Source organism: Leptonychotes weddellii, chromosome 15 (genome assembly GCF_054177405.1).
Source record: "Leptonychotes weddellii isolate Sample4059 chromosome 15, ASM5417740v2, whole genome shotgun sequence".
NCBI lineage: Eukaryota > Metazoa > Chordata > Mammalia > Carnivora > Phocidae > Leptonychotes > Leptonychotes weddellii.
In genome coordinates, this window is record NC_138383.1 from 26,384,978 (window position 1) to 26,409,243 (window position 24,266).

Consider the following 24,266-nt stretch of genomic DNA (forward strand, 5'->3'; position numbering starts at 1 on the left):
TCACATTTCCAGGTAGTGTGACCCAGTCCCTCAGGGTAGCCAGGAGTAAAGCTGGAGGCTCCCTCCATGGGTCTGGTTGGGTCAGAGCTGCTGCAGCTACTGTCCCAGCAAGCATGGTGGGGGCCATGCCAGAACCCGCCCTTCACTTGACACAGCTGGTGTTTGGAGACAGGATAATGGTGGCAGCCAAGGCTCTCTACTAGAGCAAGCAGCCAGAACCCAGGGAACAGGTGGTTTTAAAGTAAATCTGGGGAGGCTCCACTCTCCAAAGATTATTGTTGCCATATTGCCTGGATTCTCCAGGCTTGGCTCCAGGTGCATTAAAATTGTAGCTGGGATCAGGCTGTAATAAAGAGCAGAAGTTTTTAATTTTCATAAAGTGTAATTCATCAATTTATTTTATGGTTTGTATTCTGTGTGCCTCTTCTAAGAAATCATTGTCTTATTCAAGTTCACAAAGATTTTCTCCTGTGTTTTTTTCTAGACGTTTTACAGTGTGAGCTTTTGCAGTTAGGTCTCTAATCTATTTCATTTCAAGTTAATTTTTTATATATGATATGAAGTAGGGGTTGAAGTTTTGTTTTTGCATACAGATATCTCATTGTTCCAGCGCTAGTTGTTGGAAAATTTCTTCTTCCCTATTGAATTACCTTGACACCTTTGTCAAAGATCAGTCAATCATATATGTGCATGCTATTTCTAGGCTCTCTATTTGGTTTCATTAAATCTATATGTCTGTCTTTATGCCACAGTCTTTATCTGGAGAGCTATCCTTATACCAGTACCACAGATCTTGATTACCATGACTTTATATCAAGTCTTGAAATCACATAGTGTAAGCCTTCCAACTTTGTTCTTTTTCAAAGTTGTTTTGGCTATTTTAGATCCTATCCATTTTTATAAATATTTCAGAATCAGCTTTTTTATTTTTTTAAGATTTTATTTATTTATTTGACAGAGAGGGACACAGCGAGAGAGGGAACACAAACAGGGGGAGCAAGAGAGGGAGAAGCAGGCTTCCCGCTGAGCAGGAAGCCCAATGTGGGGCTCGATGCCAGGACCCTGGGATCATGACCTGAGCCGAAGGCAGACACTTAACGACTGAGCCACCCAGATGCCCCTGATTTCTTAAAACAAACAAACAAACAAATAAAAAAACCTGCTGGATTGGGACTGCATTGAATCTAGAGCTCAGCTTGGAAGAATTGACATCTTAACAATATTAATTCTTCTGATCTGATCCATGAAGAAAGTATACACCTCTGTTTATTTAGGTTTCCTTTAACTTTACTCATTAATGTCATGTTGTTTCAAGTATACAAGTTTTGCTCTCACTTTGTTTTTTGCTGAGTAGATTTTTGTAGATTTATTACACTGTTCTACAAAATGTTCATGTCATCTGCAAATTAAGATTGTCTTTTTTTCTTTGCAGTGTTTATGCCTTATTTTTCTTGCCTTGCTACTATAGCTAGAATGCCCAGTATAATAGAAGAGATAGGAATGGACATCCATGCCTTGTTTCTGATCCTAGGAGGAAGCACTTGGTCTTTAATTGTTAAGTACAATGTTGTCTATAGATTTTTGTAGATTCTCTTTATCAGGTTGAGGTAGTTCCCTTATATTCCTGAAAGCTTTTTTTTTTTTTTAATGAATGGATGTTGAATAATGTCAAATGCTTCTTTTTCTGCATCTATTCATATGATTTTTTTCTTTTATTCTGTTAATGAAGTGAACTACATTGATGAGCGGTTGAATGTTACACTAACATCCCTGCTTTCCTAGAATAAGCCCTACTTGATTGTGATGTATTATCCTTTATGTATATTGCTGGATTTTATTTGCTAACATTATGTTGAGCTTTTTTGCTTCTATGTTCATGAGACACATTGAGCAATAGCTTTCTTTTCTTGTAATGCCTGTTTTCTGGTTTTGGTATCAGGGCAATGCTAGCCTCAAAAATGAAACCAAATTTTTGGAAGAGTTTTATGTAGAATTGGTATTTTTTTTTTCTTAAATGTCTGGCAGGCTGTAACATTTAACATGGCCTTTATTAAATATTGTGGAAGAAAAGAAACTACTAGGATGGAAAAAAAAAAGTATAAAACTAAAGACTAGGTTTCCCATACAGGATCTCTTCCTGTCTCCTAAATTCTGGTCCTGTAGCTATGTTGCAGAGACCAGCCCACCTTCAATCAACAGATCTATTTGCCCTTCTCTTTGGAGCTCAGGTCCCCTAAAGCCTCTCTGAAGGAAGAAAAGAAAAGATACATTTATTTCCTTAGAGAAACTCCAAGAGTTTTTTCTAATTAAAATAATGCCTAAAATTGATTAATAGTGGTATACCCATCCAACAGAATACTACTCAGCATAAAAAGTGAAGAACTACTGATAGACATATAACAATGTGGATGAATCTCAAGATAATTAAGCTGAGTTAAAGAAGGCAGACTTAAAAAAAAAAAAAAAGAGTGCATAGTGATTATTCCATTTGTATGACATTCTAGAAAAGGAAGCCTAGTCTGTAGTGTCAGAAAGCAGCAAGCAGTAGATGCCTGAGAACAGTAACCCTGAAATGAATATTTTTTTGAACATCTGTTTCTTTCAGGCAGGCACTTTGCTAAATAATTCATATGTATTATCTCATTTAAAACTCTAATATTCTTTTTAGACATGACTTTTATAGTTGAGATAAGGAATACTGGTAATGATAAGGAAATTGAAGCTTAGGGACGGTAAATAATTTGCCCAATGTCATGCAGTTAATAGGTAGAAGAACCAAACCCAAAGTTAGATCAGCCTGATACCAAAGTCCCTACCTTTTTTTTTTTTTAAGGTTTATTTATTTATTTGAGAGAGAGGGAACATAAGTGGGAAGGGCAGATGGAGAGGGAGAGAGAATCTCAAGCAGACTCCTTGCTGAGTGTGGAGCCTGATTCGGGGCTCCATCTCATGACCTTGAGATCGTGACCTGAGCCAAAATCAAGAGTTACTTGCCCAACCCAATGAGCCACCCAGGCACCCCAAAGTCCCTATTTTTAATACTGTGCTTAAAACCACCATGAGTATCTTGAGGTTGAAGAATGGAATAAAATATAACTATAGATCTCAACTTGTTTCAGTAAAAGTGGCTAACAAGGAATGCCCTCTGAAGAGTGATATCCCAGACTTAACACAACAAAAACAATTTCCCAGCCAGTTCTCCTAGGATTCTGTATCTACTTTACCCATCAGGTACTTCATTCAACAGTTGAGTCTCTTTTTCTTTCCCAGTTAAATTTAATACAAAAATGCAGAGAGTACTGTTGCTACTGTTTTCAAGACAGTTTTCTGGGTGCTCTAGGGATTACACAGTATGTTATTAAAGTTCCCAACAGGAATCATATGGCACATGAAAACAGTAACTGAGGAAAGGTTAATACATTTTGTACTGCCTTTGTTAAATTTATTACTCAGTATTTTAATCTTTTTAATGTCATACTATATTAAATAGAATTGTTCTCTTAATTTCATGTTCATTGTCTTAAATCAGAAAGGAGAATAAAAGAGCTATAAACAAAAGATAGACTTATATTGTCTTATATTTACATTACCTTTTATGTTTACCTCCATAGTTTACTTACCAATGCTCTTTCTTTCCTTGTGTGGATTTGAGTCACTGTCTAGTACCCTTTCATTTCAGCCTGAAGGATTTCCTTTAATATTTCTCTTTTTTAAAAAGTTGTATTTATAATGTATGGGGATTAACATAAGAATAAAAAAAAAAGTTGTATTTATTTATTTTTAGAGGTGGGGAGGGCAGAGGAAGAGGGAGAAAGAGAATCTAAAGCAGACTCTCCACTGAGCAGGGAGCCCAACATGGGGCTCAATCTCACAATCCTGAGATCATGACCTGAGCTGAAATCAAGAATTGGACACTTAACTGACTGAGCCCCACCCAGTTGTCCCTCCCTTTAATATTTCTTATAGGAAAGGTCTGCTGTCAAATTCTGTTAGTATTTGTTTATCCATGAATATCTTAATATCACCTTCGTTTTTGAAGGGTTGTTTTGCTATATAGAGAAATTCTTATTTGACAGTCTTTCTTTTGGCATTTGGAATATGTCATCCCACTTCCCTCTGGCCTCTATGGTTTTCTGGCGAAAAATCAGCTGTAAATCTTTCTGAGGATTCCTTGTAGGTAATGTGTTATGTCTTATTTTCAAGATTTTCCCTTTGTTTTTAGCTTTTGGTGGTTTAATTATGATGTATATGGGTGTGAATCTCTTTGAATGCATCCTGTTTGGTGTTTGTTGAGCTTCTTGGATGTGTAAGTTAATGCTTCTCATCAATTTGGGGAAGTTTACGACCATTATTTCTTCAAATATTCCCTCTCCCCTTACTCCTTCTCCTTCTTAGGCTCCTATTATGTGTATGCTGGTACACTTGGTAGTGTGTAATGAAACTGTTCATTTTTCTTCATTTTTTTTCTCTTTTTCTCCTAAAACCGGATAATCTCAATTGACCTATCTTCAACTTTGCTGATTCTTCCTTCTTCCTATTCAAATCTGATGTTAAGCCCCTCTAGTGAATTTTTCATTTCGGTTATGTTTCAACTTCATAATATCTATTTGGTGCTGGATTTGTTTTATAAATTCTACCTCTTTGTTGGTATTCTCTTACTTGGTGAGATGGCATTCTCACAATTCTTTTTTTTTTTAATTTTTTTTTTTAATTTATTTATTCATGAGAGTCAGAGAGAGAGAGAGAGGCAGAGGCAGAGGGAGAAGCAGGCTCCCTGCTGAGCAGGGAGCCCGATGCGGGACTCGATCCCAGGACCCTGGGATCATGACCTGAGCCGAAGGCAGATGCTTAACCATCTGAGCCACCCAGGCGCCCCCTCACAATTCTTTATTTCTTTAAATATGGCGTCCTTTTCTTCAGGTCAGTGTTTACTGACTGCTTTATTTCCTGTGAATCAGACATATTTTTCTTTATTTGTTTTGTGCATGTCTCATATTTTTCTTGTTAAAATCTAGGCATCTTAAATAATATAATGTGGCAACTCTAGAAATCAGATTATCCCACCTCCTTAGGGTTTATTGTTTAGTGATTTTTCAGAATTAAATCTGTGAAGTCTGTATTCTTTGTCACTTCTTTGTCACTTCAGTGGCCACTGAAGTCTCTGCTTGGTTAGCTTAGTGATCAGCTAATGATTGAACAAAAATTTCCTTAAATGCCGGAAGCCAGTAAGTCTTCCAGTCTTTACAGAAGGGCTCTGTGCATATGTTGGGGCACACTTTCCATACTCACCAGCAGTTGATAGCCCTGCCTTACCCTTCACTTCCTGCTTGCACATAGCCTCAACATCAGAGATAAGAGCTTAGGACTTTTTCAGGTATTTTATGAGAATGTTCCCAGCCCTGGGCATACATGTGGTCTGCTAGATCCCTGGCAATGTGTCAGAGCTTTTCAAAGTCTTCTATGGACATCTCATTCCCCAACATTTCCTTTTAAGGTTTTCAGTTAGTCTAATGTTTGCCCCAACTTTTACCTACCACCTCAGGCAGCTGTGATGATTAAACAATTGCTGATGTTTGTTTTTGACAAAATGCCTTAGAGGAAAAGGTTATTTGCACTTTGTGAACTCTGAGGCAGGTCAAATAAAGAAAAATCTTGTGAGTGGGGTCTTCCAGGGAACCACCAGTCAGGTCAAATAATGATGATTCTCTCAAAATAGGGTTTTGAAGGAGCTCTGTCACCATTCTGCACCATCCAGTGGCTGCCAAGCTCCTGTTTTTTGTCATGAATATACACTGATGGTCTTCAAGGCTACCACAGAGCTGGGGAAGATAGGAACTGAGCAGATTAAAAATGCCACAAAGCTCACTGTTCTTACCAAATCAGCCACTTTTCTCAAATAAACACTTCTTGGATTGTTGCAAAACCTTTAATTTCCAGAGTTCTGAGAAAGTTAATTTTGACAATTCCTGCTAGTGTTCTTATTGCTTTTATGGAGGAGAGGATTTGGGGAGGTCATTACTTTGCCATTCCCACTGTCATACTACTCTTTTATTTTTAATCTTTCTGTGAAATGTTTATTTAGGTGCACCACTTGTAATCTCAGTTAGAGGGGCACCTAGGTGGCTCAGTCGGTTAAGTGTCTGACTCTTGATTTCAGCTCAAGTCTTGATCTCAGGGTTGTGAGTTCAAGCCCCATGTTGGGTTCCATGCTTGGCATGGAGCCTACTTTAAAAAAAAAAATCTCAGTTGGAAAGTTTTGTCTTTTATTAGGAAATTAAACCATTTGGGTATATTGTGCTCACATATATATTCAATCTTATCCTTACTACTTCATTTTACATTTCTATTTATTATGGTCTCTTTATTTTTTAATTTTTCTTTAGGGTTATCCTTATTCCTATCTTTCCACTAATAGTTTGAAGTTCAACTTTCTGTTTTACTATAAGTTACTGTAAACATCCATATAAAAACATCTAAACTTATATTTTCTATCAAAATAAAACTAAATAGTATAATAAGTACATAAAGTCATATCTTAAAACAATGTTTAAAACAAACAAGAAAACTATTTGAATCATTACCAATATACTTTGGTGTCTCTGGTTTGAGAAGAAGATTGAGGTAATTTTACCAATTGCTGCTATTTATTGAGTGGCTGTTAGCATTAAACAGGATACATGCTTTCATTTGTTAATTCATTTAATCTTCACAACTCTGTAAGAACTCTTGTTATATATGATGAAATGAACTCTGAGAATTTAAATAAAGTTCCTAGAGTCACATAGATTATAGTTAACAATATGATGATCCAGGCTTGGGTCTGCCAAATTCCAGAGCCAAACCTACACTGCTTCTCAAAGGCTTGCATCTTTCTAAAAGGGTAAAAATTTAAGAGTACAGTCAGTTGGGAGGGATGTGCATGTTTATGAGAACAAATAATACAGAGTGTCTTTCTCAATATCTTTCATCAGACAAAATTTTAAATATGGGGGGGGGAAGAAAATATAATGATAGATGAAATCTAGAAGAATAGCAACATGCTGAAAGATGGCCAGGAAGGAAGGGACAGCTGGGGCAGTATGAGAAGGAAGTCAAAGAGACAGAGAAAGTCAACCTATTTTGACTGAAGGGAACAGATGGGAGATGAGCAAAGACAAAAGGGGCAATGTGGGTAGGTGTCATCAGTTAGAGGGCAAGTAACTGGAATTTGATCAATCGACAAGAATTTATTTACTGGACTCCTGGGTACTGTGTGAGATACAAAAGAATGTAGAGTTATTTTGGGAATGATAATGATGTAGACAAGACAGATGGCTTGAACTGGGGCATTAACGCTGAGGGAAAAGGCTAGAGACAGAAGGCAGAAAGAAAGAGGTTAAGGCAATCTCCATGTGAGCCAGCTTGCATATCAATCTGGAATTTTTGTGGGAACAGCAAGATATAGAGGAAATGCTGTAATTGCTATTGAATCAAAGTTAAAGATCTGTAGATGGAACGAGAAAGATACCAAATCACCTACCCCCTCTATTTCTGCTTTTGTGTAAATTAAAAGATTATTAAAGATGAAAACACACCCATATGTACATACACACTACAGATAGTGCTTTAAATCATCCTCCCAAATGTACATATGACCATTTAGCTAAGACTGAGTGGGGCCTGATACAGTTGACTAAAACCGAATAGGTCTGAGGACCTCAAGAAGTAATTTGTGTTGGAGGAGATTGCAGGCAAGACTTAAAAGGTTCCTAAAGACATTCAACAATGTAACGAGGATAGCTTTCCATTTGTTAAAGTGAAAGTAAGTAAAGTTAGTTGGCGCAGCAGATATGGAACCCAGTTCAGAAACATGAGGAGGAAATGAGGTTTCTGAGTAGTTCCTTAGTATATTATTTGTCATAGACTCTCATATGAGCATTCATTTATTCTAAAGTATTTATTGAACATCTTCTGTAACAAAAATGATAGCTGCCATGAGTTTTCCTGTATTCTAAGCTCTCTACATGCATTATCTCATCAAATCCTCATAACTGTAAAGTGATGTTAGTATTATCCCTATTTTACAAATGAGAAAAATAAGATTCAGATATGTTAAGTAACTCACCCAAGGTCACATAGTCAGTAGCTGGAAGAGAAGCAATTCATAGCCTAATCTGTATTATTTTTCTTGTACTTCGAGGCAGGCATATTTTAGGTATAAAAATTAATACTTGGCAGGCCTTGTTCTTGAGAAGCATACAGACTAGCAAGGAGACAGAAAGCCAAACAGCTGTAAAACAATAAAATATTTTCTGTAAGAGGCATATACTAGGTGAGTGAGTAAATACAAATTTGCCTGCAGCTATCAGAGAGCACTTGAGCATAGACTTTAAGGATCATCAGTCATTTCCTAGGTGATGAAGGCACAGATGGAATTCCAGTACAGGCAAAAGTAGTGCAAACAAGCACCCAGAGGTAGGAAAGAGTTTGAACTATTTAGGAAACCCTAAGGAAATCAGAAAGACTGAAACATAAAACGTAGAGGAACAGTAAGAGATGAGGATGGAGAGGCACGCACCTGTATGTGAGGCTAAAGAACTTACAATTTATCCTATAGAAGTTGGTGAAGCTTTGAAGTCAATCCTGTGAAGAGTTGGGTTAATAAAAGAGGTTCTACATGATATTGTATAATGGGGTCCATAAGACTATGAAAAGTCAAGGACTGGAGATGACCTGTGAGGGCCACAGCTAAATAGAAATGGCAGCACTACAAATGGAAGACTCCATTAGAGATTTGAGGGGAGGTGGTGGGAAGGCAACAGCGTGCTCCAGAGAGACCTGGTCCCTGTTTACCGGAGGCTCCCCCGAGGTGGAGACACTTGGCACATAACTGCCTCGGCCAGTTATTTCATTTATGCATTTGCTCATTCAATGCACAGATGCATGCCAGGCAGCCATGGCCTTGGTAGCATCAATATTTCAGTAGCAATACCGAACTTAATGGTGGATGGCTTTTGAAATGGCATGGCTCATCTCCTGGAAACTGACTCCAAGTATGACACTGGTGAGGACCTGTTTAGAGATTTGTGGACAGCAGTCAAGTACAGCATGGAGAATGCCAATAGTGAGTGCCCTGGAGGACACTGTCTGCAGTATCTGGGGTGAGCAGGGAGGGACCTATGGGTACAAATCCCCCAAACTTTTGGGCACTGAGGTAGCTCACCAAATCTCAGACAAGAGGCATAGTCGAACACCTCAAGAGAATGGGTATCTGCAGGGAACAACCACACCCAACAGAGGGCAGCATCTAAAACGAGGTAGGTAGAAAGATCCCAATTACATATACCCAAGGGGAACTGAACAGAACCCCTGGGTTATAGATTTGAGATACTTCCTCCCAGTGGGATAGAGACTGAAAGACTTGAGTAGAGGCTCATGTCATATATACGTTTGTACGTAAATGTATATGTTTAGATAGTAAATGGATGTTGTCCTTTCATTCTTTCCCCCACTTAGTTATGTGGCCATAAACAAGCTGCTTCCCTCCCTGGGTTTCAGCTTTCTCATCTATAACATGAAAAAGCTGGACCTCTTCAAGATCCCTTCCAGCTACAGTATTTTATTAGGATTCCAGATGGTTACTGGTGATGATAAAATTCTTTGTCAACTTATAATTGTCTTGTGTATATGATACAACATCAGATTTTCCTCCTCTTAGGAACTGCCGTGTGAAAATGACCCAACAAATGCAGAATCTACATCTTTCTCAGTCGAAGAAACATAGTGCTCCATCGTCTCCCAATGCTGCCAAACGCCTGTACAGAAACCTCTCTGAGAAACTGAAGGGGAGCCACTCTTCATTTGACGAGGCCTATTTTCGAGCAAGAACAGACCGGCTGAGCCTCAGAAAGACCTCAGTGGTAATAACACTGTTTTTATTCTTGTCTCTGCTTGATTGGTGCAGTTGTGTTTGGGTTTGAAGAGATTCTAAGATGCTCCACATTTACTTCAGAACCTGCATGTGCAGTTTTATAAGTGCTGAGAGTCGGGAAGATAGGACATGCACATGTCTGTGCTGTGAGCTGAAACTTGAGTGAATGTGAGAGTTTCCCTTTCTTTTTCTTAATTTCTTGCCTTTCTTTTCTCTTAGTTTTTCTTTCTCTAATGTATCAAAGAAACAACAACAAAATGGCAGTTTGACAAATAGCATGAATTAAATAGGCTTTTTGAGAGCTCCGGTGTTCATTCAGATACTGAATGAACAATGAACATTTCATTTACTTATTTATAATGTATGGCCCATATGCTTTTCCAGAGGCATTCAAAACAGAATCTAGGCAAAAAAAAATGTGTATGTGTTATATAATGGGAAATAAAGTGATAGAGATGGAGAGAGTGAGCGAGAAAAGAAGGGAGGAAGGAAGGAGTGAAAAAACTAGAAAATAATGGGGATAGAAAGAGAAATAGATATATGAAAATCCTAAGCAAATATAGTACCTAAAACTTACCATGACATTTCTCTCTGAGCTCCTAGTCAGTCAAAGCAGAAAGGGAAGTCCACTTGGTTATAGCATCCCATTAGCTGATAACTGAAAGTCTACCAGAAGCATGAGTGTTTTCCTATTGCTGAGTCCTCTGGCCTTTATAAGATGCCACAGTGAATTGTGTGATAGAGAAGGAAGGTCAATATTGGTGATGTTACGGACATTGTCATAGAGTAGTTTCTGATACCGACCCTCGGTAAGAGCTGAGGGCATATTATTACCATGCTCGGCAAGGGCATTTCTGCAGGGGGTAATGGCACCACTTGTTTGAGCTTAACACAGAAATGAGCGCAAGCCTTTCCAGAGAGAAGCATGCTAGGGTTTGCCAACAAAAGCATGGAGGAGGAAATGACTCAAGAGTGAGAGCAAATATGGCACATGAGAAATTAGGCATACTAAGAATCACAGACAAATACACAACTGTGGACAGGGCAGCATGCTAACTTTGTTCTCTCTGTTTTCTCATTTGTTGTCTCATTTCCAGCTCATCTTCTGGGAGGGTTCGGTTGCTGAGTTACGGCCTCAGCAGCAGAGGCTCTTCCGTTTGGCAGACTGTAGACAAAACACTTCTCCATTCAGCAGACTCTCCTGTAGCAAAGAGAGCTGCATACCAAAAATAGTTCTACCCCTGGGGACCCCATTGTCAAAACATGTATTTGCATAATAGCGCTGTATTTCCCTCAAATTTCAATCATGTGTCATGTGCTCAGTTAGGCTGACCTGCAGCCTTCGATGGAGATAATTGATTTTTGGTGATACTAAAAATAAACCCTGCCAACCTAAATATTTGGTCACTGAAGACCTTGCACGGTTTAATCAGGCGAGCCCTGTGCTATGTCAGGACCAATGGTATTTCAACATTTTTAAAGAGCAAACAATTCCTGGAGAAGATACTGGATAGATGTGTAAATAGTGTATTTGTTACCCTTCTCCCATGAGCTGCAGAAATAACATATTTGAGAGAATTCCAGAGCTTTTCTCCTTTGTTTACTATTAATCTCTGATAGAACTTTTCAATGTAACTGTATTGTCCTTAGCTGTTATTTTTCTATAGGTGATTTTTATCCTATGATTATTCAGCTTTTGGCCCTCTCAGCACAGTTGGCTACCCAGCCACTGAAACCCTCACCGGACACCACCTCTTGAGGCCTTCCCTTGAGGGCTCAGAACTGCCAGGTGTTCAGTGGTTGGGGCTCTGGGCTGAGAAGTTGCAGAGGTTAGTACAGAGGAGTGTAGGAGCTGGGGAGCCGGCCTGTAGGCAGTGAGAGCTATTCGAGAGTTGCAGGAAGGAAGGGGTATGTAACGTAATCGACGTTAGTGGTATTATTCTTGTGTCAGTATGGAGCACAGGCTGAAGGACACTAGGACCAGCAACAGGCAGGTCCCTGCCGTCGTCCAGGCAAGGGATGACAGTGGTCTGGGTCTGAGTGATAGTAGGGACATGGGGATGGGAGCGGAGGGGATGAGTCGGGGGGAAAGCGTGCTCTCAGTTGCAAGCCAGTCATCATTTCAGCGACCTGTGCTGCATTATCTATGCCAGATTTTCCTGAACTGTGCTCTATAGAACACTATTTCCAGGGGCAGTTAAAACAAATGCAATAAAAAAAAAAAAAAGCAAAAACATGTTCTCTGAACAAATATTAAAACAGGTCATATTTCCCATCTGTTGGAGAGTCATAACTGCATAACTGCATGTTAGAATTATTAAAGGCTCTGAGAGGTCTTACAGTAAAATAATGCAATAACCCAGCTTAATCCAGTGTGCACCAAATTTACATGACTGCATGCTACATTCTTCATAGAACACCTCGTAATGACCTATCAGACAGTACTGCACAAAAGACTGGTTTGAGGAAAGCTGATGTTTGCTCTTCTCTGTAGACCAGCCATGCTGTACTGTATGGTCTTAAGTGCATCTAAATATACAGATCCATTCAGTGCCCATTAGAAAGATGGAGGGAAGGTCCAGCTGTGTTAACAACTGCAGTTATAAGTGGGGAGCAGTCACTGACATCAGAACAGCTAAGCCACAAGGCAAGCTGTGCTCACCTGCTTGTGTTCTTGCCCTCCAGAACTTCCAGGGCAATGAAGCCATGTTCGAAGCAGTCGAACAACAGGACATAGATGCCGTGCAGATCCTCCTGTATCAGTACACACTGGAAGAACTAGATCTCAACACACCTAACAGCGAGGGGCTGACGCCTCTAGATATCGCCATCATGACCAACAATGTGCCCATCGCCAGGATTCTTCTGAGGACAGGGGCCCGAGAAAGTCCACACTGTAAGTAAACCTGGGAAGAAAACCATGTACTGTTAAGACTTAACCCAGCTTCATGCCACCGAAATAGCCATTGCTGACATTTAGAGCAGAACAGTTGACGAAGACAGGCTCTGAGTGCCTTTACGTGTTTTCATGGACTTTCACGCAAATAGTGACAGTGTTTAACCAGTCTAGGCATCAAGTTACATTCTAAACAGAATACACTGAGTGGAATTGAACAGGAACCTGGAAAGAACTTCCTCCTAAGAATTTAACCTAAGTTTTAAAATATGTGAAACACACCAAGTGAGGCTACAGAATAGGAACGTAGAAAAAGTTTAAGTATGTGTGTGTTAGTGTCTTGTGTCCATAGGCAATATGGTGGCTTCATTCAATCACTCATTCATTCAGCAAACACTGAGGACAGGGCACTGTTCTAGGTATGCCATGGTGAGCCATGGATACCATGGTGAGCAAGGAATGCCATGGTGAGCAAGATAAAATCCCTGTTATCATAGAATTTAGGCACTAGTGGAGGAAACTTCCAATAAGCAAGTAAATAGATTAATTAAATTATAAACTCAAATAATGATGAATGCTATGAAGAAAATAAAGTGAGTGGCTAGAGATTGATGGAGTGGGGACTATTCTAAACAGGTGGGGCAAGAAAAGCTTCTCTGATGTAATAACATTTGAGCCTGGTCCTACGTGATATCAGGGAATGAGCCATGAGGAGATACGGGGTCAAACCCTAGGCAGAGTGAACGGCAATAGAAAGGTGTGGAGGCAGGCAGGAACGAGATTGCATGTTTGATGGCCACAGCACATCAGCCAGGAGGAGAGTGATCACCGAGGAAGATCATTCCGGCTCTCACACCCGTGACAGGATGCTCACTTTGATCGTAAATGGGATGGAGAGACAGCAGAGCCACTGAAACTGATGGATGACATATTCTGCTTTACATTTTAAAAGATCGCTACTGTGCTCCGTGGCAAATAGACAGTGGTGGGGCCACTGTGGAACTGGGAAGGCCAGTTAGGAGGCCAGGAGACAGACGCTTGGACTGGCACGGTAGTGACATTGATGGTGAGCAGGGGTGGAATTCTGGATGTATTTTGGAACAGCTTCATTGAGAGATAATTCACGTGCATGTAACTCATCCATTTCATGTGTACAGTTCAGTGGTTTTTGGTATACACACCATGTGCAACCATGACCACAGTCATTTTTAGACCATTTTCATTACTCATACCCTCTCACTCCCCAACCACCCCCCCACTCTTCCCAGCAGACAGACACTAATCTACTTCCTCTTCCTATAGATTGCCCATTCAGGACATTTCATGTAAGTGGAATCATATAATGTATGGTCTGTTGGGACTGGCTTCTTTCTGGATGTATTCTGAAGTAGAGCTGATAGTACTTTGCCAAGGGGAGCTGCTCTGGGGCCGATGGCAGAGCCAGCCCAGGAGCGGACAGGACAAAGTTGTGGAGCCCTCAGCTAATGCCAGGCACTATTCTGAGCACTTTACATGCATTCACTCCTTGAAGCCTCACGGCAACATTCTGAGGTAGGCACTCGCATTCCCCTTGGTACAAACTCTCTGACCCAATGACCACAATGGCTCTGAGCCACAGTTTTTATGTTTCCTAAAAGAAAAAAGTAAACTCATCAAACTGTTACTTTCACTAATACTGATTCACTTACTTCCAAGTGGTGAGACCCAGAAGGCTGAAAGAGAAGCAAGCAAATATATAATTAGAGGCCACATCTCTGCTCCTAAATTTCATAAACCCCCACCACCCAAAGACTAGGTACAGAGGCAGATCCTTGTATCAGGAAACTCTTTATTTTAAAAATGCTGAGCTCACCATATTCATGTCAGAGTGAGGATTTGGGTTCAGTAGGGTTGGGGCTTTGCAGTAAGAGCTCCATCATCAAAGTGCCGCTTCTTTCTAATGGAATGGGAGGCTCGGAGGGGTGGGCAAATAGAGATGGAAGAAACCGAAAAGTCTTTGCTACCTTCCAACTTACATTGCAATAATGTCTGCCCCAAAGATCCAGCGAGAGAGTGGTGGGGAGAGAATCAGAGGGTCTGAACACAGAGAATGCAGACTGAGCCCCATTCTATAGGAACAAGGAAACCATTCATCCAGATGTTGCCTGCACTGGGCTGGATGAAACATTAGTCCCACTTACCTGAGACGCTACAAAGAACTCTGCATTTTCCATGAAACCAGTGAGACTCCCAATCTCCCCAAGTCCCCTTGTGCATAATTAAATCTCCATAAAAGAACCTGCGTCCTAAATAATCTAGTTAAACCAAAAGCAAATTCATTCAAAAGGTCCCTGGTTTTTCTCATTCCCTCTGGCATGATAACCACAATCATCATGACAAAGTTGTAAAGGAAGATGAGAGATAAACCCAGGTTTTAGCCTCCGGGAAATATGACACCTAAGTCACCTTGGCCACCCAAGAAGTCAAGGAGATCGTACCCTGTATAGACTCCCACATGTGTAAAGGTGGCAAAGGAATAGTGATTGAGTAACTGTGAAGCATTATCTCTGATTTTTACAGTAGCACAGATTCTGAGAGGTTAAGTGACTAACCAAAGGTCACACATCTGGCAAGTGAATAGGGATGTCAAGGACTCAAACCCAGGTCTGTGGGACACCCATGCCTGGGATCCTTCTATGCAAACTTACTGCCTTTCCAAATAATCAGTACGGAGGGCTGTGGCCGCTGGGCCCTTACATCTTTCCCTTTGTGCCATTTGCTAAAATCCTCTGGTGTGTGTCTTTGTTCTCTTCTATACACTGAGGTGCCATGCCTGTTAGAGAGAGGCACGATAGAAAAGCACAATCTGTTTTCAGGGATTTTTAATTCACTTTATATATCAAGTACAAAAGGAAGAGAATTGCTTCTGTGCGTGAGTGTGAGCCAGCCCAGGAGAAAAACCGTGGTCCACCAGCCAGAACCAGATAAGCAAACACCTGCTGCAAATCGTTCCCCAAAAGTTGCAGAGGCAGGATATAAGAGAAGAAAAATAACAGTGAGGCCTTAAGTCCAAAGAGCGTTTGACACATTGTGAAAATCCTTTTGCTTGCATCACCTCATTTGGTCCTCACAACTGGCCTGTAAAATGGGAGTCCCTTACCTCATTCTGCTCAATGAAGAAACCAGAATAAGGAAAGTCAGAATTCACCCAACACTACAAAGCCAGGAAGTGGTGAACTATGACTTGAACCCAGATCCTCTGTAATCCTTTGGTATTTGTGTAAAAGCATTAGCACGCTCACTGTCACACCTCATTCTTCCCTTCCCTGACTCTCCGTTGCTTCCTCTTCTCATGCCAGTCAAGTTTTTCAAAGCAACGAGCAGAGTTTCTAATAGGGTGAATTTTCTGTCTTCCTTTCCCCTGGGTGTTCCCTTCTGAAAACCAGCCCGATACTCTTTTCACGCTGCCAACCAAGAATCCCAGCACAACTCAGAAGCAAGTCCTCTGTGATCCACCACGGTTCATTGCAGGAATCACAAAGACACAGATGAGTTTAGGGACTTAACTCTAAACCATTGGTCAGGCATGTCTTCCAGTCTTTAGCCCCTGAATCACAATGCTATATCGAGGTGTTCCTTACAAATATGGCTTGAAACTCAACCAGGTACTCTTTCCTTATTCATAGGGAAAGTTCCAGAAGTAGCCACCGGAACTTGCATACCGCCCCAAGGTTAAATATATGCAGAACCCCACCTGCTTATTAGATCCATCTACTGTGTTTATTCAGTGACTTTTTTCTGTTCTTCCCACCTTTAGGCAAGCAGCAAAATAATACTCTTTCCTTCTAGAAGATAGTATCAGCTATTATGAAAGTAGAATCCCAAGTACTTCCACTCGGACTGGTGTGCTGAGCTCAGGAAACTGGCAGAGACTCTGAAAGGACTGGAGCTGGGACAGCTAATGTAGGGACACCCAGGGGCTCTGCATTTGATGGTTCCAGCCAGTCAGTATCCCAGTTGCCGTGACTCCTGCTCAATGGGACAAATGCTATCTGAGAAAGACTTATCTCCCTTAGTGAAAGTCCCCAGTCATAGGCCCTTCCCTTATTCTGACTAACTCATGTCCTGCCCCCACTCTCCAATCCCAGTTCAGTGGTCTCCAGGAGGAATGTGCTGAGTCATCAGTGAGCTCCTTGCCTCTCTGTGGCTGCTATTTATTTGGGATCATCTAGGGTCTATAAACAGTAATTATAAAGAAATGAGTTCTTTTTGGATACCTACCATGTGCAGATGGGGTCACTCATATGGATTTTGTCTGTCTTTCGAGCCCAGTACCTGACACATAGTAGGTGCTCAGACATTTTCAGGTGAAATTTTGAATGCCCCTGTGTTAGGCTGCTGGGAATTACAGGCATTGGATTCAGGCACATAGACACACATATGAGTTACATGTATAGTGTATACACAATGTGTGGGAAATACCTGTAAGTCTTTCAGTAATTTATACCTGGGAGTACCTCTTGCTATTGTCACGTTGTTATTTTCCAGGTACTGTTGTAGAATTTGGTTGTAAATGGAGCCTGACTGTTTTCAGCTTTATACTGTTGAATAATGTGGACCAGTAAGAATGATGGAATGCTCCTCATCTTTAGTCTCTCTGCCCTTTCTACAGCCTTGTTCTCCCTTCTCTGCAGACCCTTCCTGTGTTTCTCTGTGAACTCGCTCACTTTCTCTCGGACATTGCCTCTGGAACTAGGAGATGTCGCCCAGCCTTAGTTGTGTGCAGTTACTTGCCGAGTGGCTGTCGTGCGAGTGTGGTGCAGACACCAGTGTTAGAATTTTGGCCGACTTGTCAGGATGCACCACTAGTTTCTGCAGTAGTCGAAGGATCGTGTTGGTGCTGGGACCGGTTCAGGGCACGTCTAAGAGGTGTGACTATAAACTAATGAGCCTGGCTTTATATAAACAAACACCCCAGAAAGTCTACAATCCAAACAAATGTTATCCTTTAACATGGTCCTCATGGGAGACCCCACACTTGCTCCAACAGAGCTGCCATTGCTCTAAACACTTTTGGATTTGTCCTCAGAGCCAGTTTATGAGAAAATCTGACTCGCTGCTTAGAGTCACACCTGATTTTTGTTCCAAAACAGCATTGCCCAGCATCATCACCCTCCGTGTTCACCAGACTTGGCTTCAAATGATTTAGAGAGGTTTCCTGAAATCAAATCCACCCTCAAAGGACAAAGATTTGCAACCATTAAGAATATGTAAAGAACAAGCTTTGGGCAGGTCTCTAGAATGAGTCCCCAGGTATTTTTGTTTGCTTCATTAAAATAGGTGTACAGATCCTCACTCACCCTGACTTACAGACCTGCTCCTCGAGCCTCATCTCACACTGCTCACCCCTCATGCATGGTACACCAGCCCCACCAGCTTCCCTCCCATCCCATGAACACGCTGCACTCACTCTTCTCAGAGGGCCTCTGTCCCAGCTATTCCCTGTGCAGGGAGTGCTCAGAGGCTTTCAGTCATGATCATTCCCTGGCCAGCTCCTTCCTAACATTTCCACTTAAATGTCACATCTTCAGGTGAGGCTTTCTCTGGCCATCAAGTCCAAAGTCACTTTCTAATCATATCACTTTATTTTAATGTTCTATATAGTACTTATCACTATATATTTTTCATTTTATTTGTTTATTTTCCATCTCTCCTGCATTAGAATGTAAGCTCCACAGAGCAGAACCTGTCTGTCTCATTCATTACAGTATCCCCAGCAAACAGTAGGCACTCAATAAAAAATGTGTTGAATTGAATGAATCCCAAGGCTACTTCTTTTGAAGGGTATGAATATATTATTTCTTTTGAAGGGAATGATTTTACTAAATACTGAGTGAATTGATCTTTTTTTATATTTCCAAACAATTATTTAGACATCAGGTGGCCACAGCCTAAGGTCTACTCACCTGCTCCTCAAGAGTTAATTGTCCTTTCATTTTCTTGTTTTTAATTTTTAAATACTCATGCAACACAGAATATATTCTCCTTGTAAAAAATGAAAACATTATAGATAAAGTTAAAAGATACCTTTGACAACCCACCCAAACCATCCTTGTGCCATGCACACGCTCACAATCTAGGCCCCCATCCCTAAGTTCCCCCAACATAACTGCTGCTATCACCTCCAGGCTTGACTGAGCTAGGGGATCCACTTCAACCTTACTCAGAGTGACTGTTGGCAAGAGACTTCCATTACTTCCTGCGTGGGCCTCTCCAGAGGGCTGCTCCCTGACGTGACCGTTAGCTCCCACCAGTGCAAATGATCTGAGAGAGAGACCAAGGTAGAAGCAACAGTGTCTTTTATCACCTAATCTCAGGAAGGATATATTCTCATTTCCTGCCGAATGTTGTTGATCACACAGGCCAACTCCGGCACAGTGTGGTCGGGTGTGACTACTGTGAGACAGAGATCATCGGGGGCTCTCCTGGAGTTGAGGATTAAATGTAATAATAACAGCTTTAAACTATTTCCCTGGCACACTGTAAATGGTCAAAAAATTGTTAGTCAATATAAATATCAAAAACAATATAAAACAATCCAAGAGTTTCTGGTAAGGAATTTAAATATTTTACCCATCTGTTTGCATTTTTAAAACACTGCCCAAATCAAGCACTTTTTAACATTTGTGGGATTTTATGTTCTAAAACTGCACTGTCCAACACAGGAGCCACCAGCCACATGTGACAACTAAGTATTTGAAATGCATCTAGTCCAAATTAAAATGTGTCCTTAATGTAAAACGACCCTGAATTTTCAAGGCTTAAGTACAATAAAATATATTTTAGTGTATTATATATATTACATATATTTATTTTTATATATTTATTTTATATATAATATATATACTATCTCAATAATTTTACATTGATTACATGTTGAGAGGATAATATTTTGGATCTGCAGAGTTAACTAAGATAGATTATTAAAGTTAATACCACTTTTTTCTTTTCACTTTTTCATTTTATTTTTTTTTCAAATTTTTATTTAAATTCTAGTTAGTTAACATATAGTGTAATGTTGGTTTCAGGAGTAGAATATAGTGATTCATCACTTGCAAATAACAACCAGTGCTCAACACAACAAGCACCTTCCTTAATACCCATCACCCATTTAGCCCATCCCCCACCCACCTCCCTCCAGCAACCCTCAGTACTTTTTTTCTTTTTTAATGTCACTGCTAGGAAATTTTAAACAATGTGGCTTACACTGTATTTCTATTAGACAGCAGCGAAGAAGGTATTGGCAGAAGATAGGATTATCTTCTTTCATACTTAAGCCATGACATCATTTGGTGATCTGCTTTGGATTTTCTAAATAATTTCCTCAAGGGTTTTGCATACAAGCTTGTTTTAGAAATGTCCATTGGCCCTTTGGAGTTTGGGAAACTTAGGATGGAAGTCTCTCTCTGTGTCATTGGCTCTGGCTTCTTAAAGAACCACAATTACAACTTAAACTATATAATATGGACTTTGTGAATCCACATTCTGTTGGAAAGTAGCAGGGAAGAACATTCCAGAGCCCCATGTCCAGGGCGTAATGAGCTCTAAGAGGAGAAAACACCACAGTAATTAAAATGAAACATTTAATCTCTAAATCTCTAAAACTTTTTGGAGCCACATTCTCAAAGTCCTTGGGGAAACCTGAAATTAAGACAACAGGTTGAGACCTGAGGGAGCCAGAGTGAATTCTGACTCCGGAACCTCAGCAGGACAGGTAAATTGAAACGGAGGTTTTGAGCTTTTCTGGTATGAGAGTTTTTGAATTAAAAAACATTTAATTTTTGGACTCCTCTATAGTATTTCTTTTGATGTTCCTACCTGAAAACAAGGCAGTTGTGAGGCTGTGAGAAGGTTGTCCCTTATGATCAGCAAAGATGAATTTTAATAACTGCTATTCTTGGTTGCCCAGAGGACACTGGCTTACAATTCAAGGTTTATACCTAAGTGACCTTTTGTTCTTCTCTGAAATAACAGATAGGGTTGAAACTGACACCACTTAGTATATAATATATTTCTGACTGGTAGTTGGGACAGAAGATTTTTACCTGGGGGCAAAAGGATTTTTTTTTGTTTTTTGGTTTTTGGTTTTTGGTTTTTTTTAATAGAAGGACATAGAGCTATTTTATAAAACAAGTATTTGATTTATTTTTGTGTGCCTCTAAGAACTATGACCAATGAGTGTAATAATAATACAAAACCCCACTATTGAGAGCCATCTGTGTAAAGATTACCAATAACTTATCGCAGCTTATGAGACAGCTTACTGTGCTACTTTTCAGATGAGACAACTGGGTTCAAGATGGCAGCGTAACTGGTGAGAATCACACATTCATAACGGGCAGTGCTTGATCTAGATTGATAACCTAAAGCCCTTTTACCACTTTACCTCCAGTTTGGAAATAAGATGAGAGCAGATTTCAGCTTAGGATGAGGAAACTTTTTAAAATTAAATTAAACTCTTTTAAATTAAAACTAAAAGTGAGAATGGATAGGGCCGCCTTGGTGAGCAGCAAGTTCCCCTCCTAGAGGAAATCGTATAGGGCCAAGGGTGTTATAAGAAGAATCATCTAAGGCTGGTTCTAAGGCTCCTTCAGACATTCAGACTAAAGAATTGTCTTGTACCTTCTTTTCTCATCAATAAATTTAAAAAAAAAAAGAAAAGAAAAATGCTAGTAACAATAGAAAAGTTGTTACTGAGTTGCAAAATGCCATATCATTAGTAATAGGCAAATGTATTCATTTTTTCCAAGCAAATCAAATGAATTATTCCCTAAAACTTTCAGTTAAGAATTAAAATTAGTTTACATTTTACCCTCGTTACGACATTTTCAATCTCTAAGCAATTATCAACCAGGCCCAAACTCACCAGTTGCAGGGCAAGGCGAAATTAAGAAATAGTACGTAGTAGGCGCTCCATAGGTTAGAGTCTGATGGTGAGGAAAAAACATTCAGTCCGATCATTATTTATCTCAGGATTTAAACAGTAACCGTAATTGTATTCTTTGAACACCAAGTTCCCGCCCCACCCCCGCCCCCACCTCGTAGTTAATTAGCTGGGCAGGTTTTAGAACAAATACCCACTCAGACACTGGGTGGTAGAAATGCTGTTGATAATTAAACACCACAATAGCATGGGGCCTATTTCAGGAGCAGCCGAGTGGTCTTGCCCCAGCCGGCCGGCTCACCACACACTCACAGACCCTCTATTGTGCTGGCCATGGCTGCTCAGAGGGATAGTTGCTTGGCTGGAGAAGGAGCCAACTGCAGTAAGAGAGAAAAGACCAGACCTTGCAAACAGATCGGAAATTGTGCACTCAAGAGGAAAATATCCCGAGTGTGGAAGTAAAAGGGGAAGGGAACCAAGAGAAAGAGAAGTGGATGGGCAGGAGAACCAATCATATGATAGACATAGCCTTTCTAGTTTCTCTGTCCAACCAGCCACCCAAAATGAGCTCATCAGCCTCGGGCCAAATCGATAGCAATTAGAAAATTGCAATACATAAATACGGGGTTAATTTGCATTCCATTTGGTTTAGAGGAAGTTCCTTGGGTTCTTTAAGGTTTTTAAGAAAATCTTGGATAATAATCTCCCCTACTTGGGTCTTGGTTTCTTCAGCTTTATAACAGGTGAGTTAAAAAAATAAAAATAAGGGGGTTAAAATGTTCTCATTCTGCAGTGGCAAAAATAGGAAGGGGGCTCTCAGAATAGTGTGCAAGGTGTCAAAAAGCCTAAACTTCCCACCATCACTCAAGATAAAATGAAACAGTCTAATATAATCATCGTATTGCTTCTGCTTAAAATATATTAACCCACTTTGCTAGGTTGATTATCTCATACTGAACAGATGCGACTCTTGGCAGTTATATAGGTTATTAATAATAGGGAGAAAAATGATTACTTTGTAAGTCAGCTGATTTGGTAGTCGATAAAGAAAATCTTTCAAAAGAGAATGTTTTAATAAGCTATTAAAAAATCCATAGGAAAAAAAAATAATAAACGTTTTGCTGGGTGAAATGGTTGGAAACCACTGGCTCAGTTAGTGTTTCTTCTTCTTGTCCATGGAATTACCTCTAGCAACAGAGGCAAGTGAGTGTGTTCTCAGGGGTACCTGGGGACTTAGCCTGGAAAAAAAAGTGGGGGGGGCAGATTTCTATAAAGTTCCTCTTTTTTTTTTTTTTTAAGCTTTCAATTTTGGGGAAAATTTTCCATTCTCCACCGGAAGTGTTTGCTTTGATTTCTAAATAATATGCTTTCACCAAAATCTGTATGGAGAAACTGATGCCCCAGGAAGATGCCCATATTCATTCTGTGGTTCCAGAGATGCCCACTGCACCTCCCCCTGCCCACCAGCATATTATGTTGGTGTTTAGGCATCCCAGTTTGAGAAGCACAAGGATCTTGGTGATCTTGGAAGATTCACCTGGCTGTAAAATTGAATAGGTTTCCCCTTAGCCTCTGAAGAGGCAACATGCTTTACCTTAAAGATGTAGAATCCCTTCACCACTACAACGCAAACAGCGTCAAGGCCCCAGCCTCGGAGGAAAGGGAAAGTGTAGAAACAAAGCACGTTGTGCTAAGGAAAGCAGGAAAAATTTCAGGGGGAGCCAAGCATAGCTCAGGAGAAGCTGTCCATCTGAAATGCCACCTGGAATTCACACCAGTAATAACTGTTGTGGATATAAAAATTAATAGGGGGGATTTCATAGTATTAGAAAAATTTATTTTTATAAATCATATGTCTATCACCCAAGTGTTGACGCATGCATGCAACTCAAACATCAGGCTTACAATAAAAAGCTCACTGAATGACTTAGCAAGGACAATTCCCCCATTTTCTCTATAATTTGGAGTGGGAGAAGGAGGGGGGCCGTGGGTAGAGGGTGCAGTTACTGGGTCAATTAATCAACCTGAGAACTGTGACACAAACCCTGACGCCTAACCTATGTCTAAAAATACACAAATGTATACGAATTTGTTTTCAACTGTCAATGCCTATATTTAGGACCTTCCCAGCAAGGCTATAATGAGACTGTGTTTGAGGCCTTCAGTCATAGCAGACTCTACCATTAATCTGAAGTTAGTTAAATTAACAGCATTTAGTACTGACTTGTCAATCTCACTGCTCCAGGAAATTGCACCTTGAGGCTACTAATATTGCCAATTTTTCCACTGGAGTATGCGCCCGCGTTTGTGTATGTGTATTTTTTTTCTCCAGAGCCTCCGCGTTCATACGCCATCATTGCTTCCCTACGTCCACAGCACTTATATTATCATTTATTCTGGCCTCCTTTAGCCTTCCCGGGGGATTCTGCATAGTGTAGCTGCTCAGTGAAAGAGTTTTTTAGCTTTATATTTATTTGTTTATTTTTCTGTCATGGCTCATGACTGAGGCTTTAAAAAAAGTGTGACGGTATTCAGAG

General features: G+C 40.3%; 2 protein-coding genes across 2 annotated transcripts in view; one reads left to right on the forward strand and one right to left on the reverse strand.

The window, feature by feature from the left end:
• TRIM25 (tripartite motif containing 25) overlaps window positions 1-24,266 on the reverse strand; it is a 664,486-nt gene that overhangs the window by 303,610 nt on the left and 336,610 nt on the right. The gene's annotated exons all lie outside the window — the stretch shown is intronic.
• ANKFN1 (ankyrin repeat and fibronectin type III domain containing 1) overlaps window positions 1-24,266 on the forward strand; it is a 97,634-nt gene that overhangs the window by 5,135 nt on the left and 68,233 nt on the right. The window contains exons 2-3 of the mRNA XM_081805938.1: window positions 9,698-9,899; window positions 12,596-12,806. Coding sequence (XP_081662064.1) covers window positions 9,714-9,899; window positions 12,596-12,806 — 397 coding nt within the window. The 5' untranslated portion in view covers window positions 9,698-9,713. The remainder of the gene's footprint in view (window positions 1-9,697; window positions 9,900-12,595; window positions 12,807-24,266) is intronic.